Here is a 2,038-nt window from a genome sequence, read left to right as displayed (position 1 = left end):
CCAAGTAAGAGAATATATCCCTAAATTAGCAGAAAAGTTAAAACCATTACAGAAAAAATTAAAAAAAGATGTAGAATACCATTTTGACGAAAAAGATAAAATACATATAAAGAAGATCAAAAATATGTGTAAAAAATTACCAAAACTATATTTTCCAGATGAAAAAAGACAGCTCACATACATAGTAGAAACTGATTCTAGTGACCACAGCTACGGAGGAGTTCTAAAATATAAATATGATAATGAAAAGATTGAACACCATTGTAGATATTATTCAGGATCATACACGGAACCACAATTAAAATGGGAGATAAATAGGAAAGAACTATTTGGATTATATAAATGTTTGTTAGCATTTGAGTCATATATCGTTTATAACAGGTTTATTGTGAGAACAGATAATACACAAGTAAAATGGTGGATAACACGGAAAGTACAAGATTCAGTAACTACAAAGGAAATAAGAAGGCTTGTATTAAATATACAAAATTTTACATTTACAATTGAAGTAATAAGGACTGACAAGAATGTTATTGCAGACTACCTATCAAGACAAAGGTACCCAAACTGATGAAAGCCAAGAAACAAAAGATTTATTTGCAATTCTTACTACTCTATCTTTACATATGGATGGTATGGGAAAAAGATTACAACAGCTAGAGAAAAGCCAGCCAAGTCAGCAGCATGACTATAAAGATGCGGAGCTAAGTCGATCGGAAGACTCAAAACTTCCAGAGTTAGAAGGAGACGTTGGGAAACTCCAAAAAACTCATAGCAAAGTTTGTTTATATACAGCTGCAGGTACAAGTAAACAAGTTAACAAGAAGCCACATACCAATGTCAATTTAAATAACATATTTGATAAACCAATTACTCCGAAAAGGCCAAAAGAAACAATAGTTACGACACCACAAACCTCAACCTATGCCAACAGCCTACACCAAAATAAAAAAATATACAACCAAATTACCCAGACCTACATTGAAAATATATACAAAATTCAAACATTTCTAAACCTTAACTCCAGAGCAACTACTACAACAGATCCAACACAGGACTATATAACCCCAAAACTCCAAGGATATAATAGACTTATTGCACAGCCAAAAACTAGAGCCAATTTAGTAAAAACATGTTACAATTACGGATTACTTAGCATGGTATATACCTATGATGGGGAAGAGATAAGTGGAATACCAGAGCTATATAAAGCATTTATTACATTTAAAAGAATTACAAAAAGAAACCTATTTTTTATAAAATTCTATACAGCACCAGCTGAGATACTATACGATGAAATAAAACCTATTATACAGGTTGTAAAAATAGGATTGACACGAGATATGATAATACCAGAAGAGATAGAACAACAACCAGAAATACCAAAAATCGAGATACCAGGTTTTTACGCCAACAAAAGAATAATTGGAATAGCAACTATTATTCAAGAGCTAGCCAACAATTATTTACAAGAAAATGCTATCTGGAGATACTACTCAAGAGATCAACTAATGATATATGCGAATTCAAGAGAACTACGACAAGGAGATATGGATGAAGTCCAAAAATGGATTTTATCATTATTAAAACCAGAGATACAACCAACTACAAGAGCACTAAAGAAAGGATTTATTTCCAATGAATTATTGACAAGATACTGCAAATTAGTAGGACACAAATACCCAGATCATATATGTTCAAAATGCAACGGAGAAGATAATCATGTACCAGAAGTACAACTGGAATGAAGATATCAGCCTAAAGATAAAGAAAGAAGACAGCTATTGCAAACAGACAATGTAAAAAGTCATAAAGTAAATAGTACAAGTCATATTCATGAACAGTAAAGGTCATTCATGAAGAGTCGTTTGTGAATAGTAAGAGTAATTTATATAGTACGAGTCATATTCATGAACAATAAAGGTCGTTCATGAAAAGACGATTGTGAATAGTAAGAGTCATTTGAGTATGTAAAGAGTCGTTTGTAAACAGTAAGAGTCATTTAAAGCTTTCTATATATAGTTTGTAAATCAGAGGA

At 31.6% G+C, this 2,038-nt stretch overlaps 1 protein-coding gene across 1 annotated transcript; it reads left to right on the top strand.

Moving 5' to 3' along the window:
- Positions 1-527: 527 nt before the first annotated feature.
- Positions 528-1,748, top strand: LOC104231231 (uncharacterized). The gene has a single exon (XM_009784185.2). The coding sequence runs from the start codon at positions 528-530 to the stop codon at positions 1,746-1,748; it is 1,221 nt and encodes a 406-aa protein (XP_009782487.2).
- The last annotated feature ends 290 nt before the right edge of the window (positions 1,749-2,038 follow it).

Source organism: Nicotiana sylvestris, chromosome 7 (assembly GCF_000393655.2).
Source record: "Nicotiana sylvestris chromosome 7, ASM39365v2, whole genome shotgun sequence".
In the NCBI taxonomy this organism is placed as follows: Eukaryota; Viridiplantae; Streptophyta; class Magnoliopsida; order Solanales; family Solanaceae; genus Nicotiana; species Nicotiana sylvestris.
The sequence above is the reverse complement of the archived record's forward strand: the minus strand, read 5'-3'. Positions and strand labels throughout refer to the sequence as shown.

Excerpts from the sequence above, each read along its gene's own strand:
- LOC104231231 (XM_009784185.2), top strand. The coding sequence starts at position 528 with ATGTTATTGCAGACTACCTATCAAGACAAAGGTACCCAAACTGATGAA.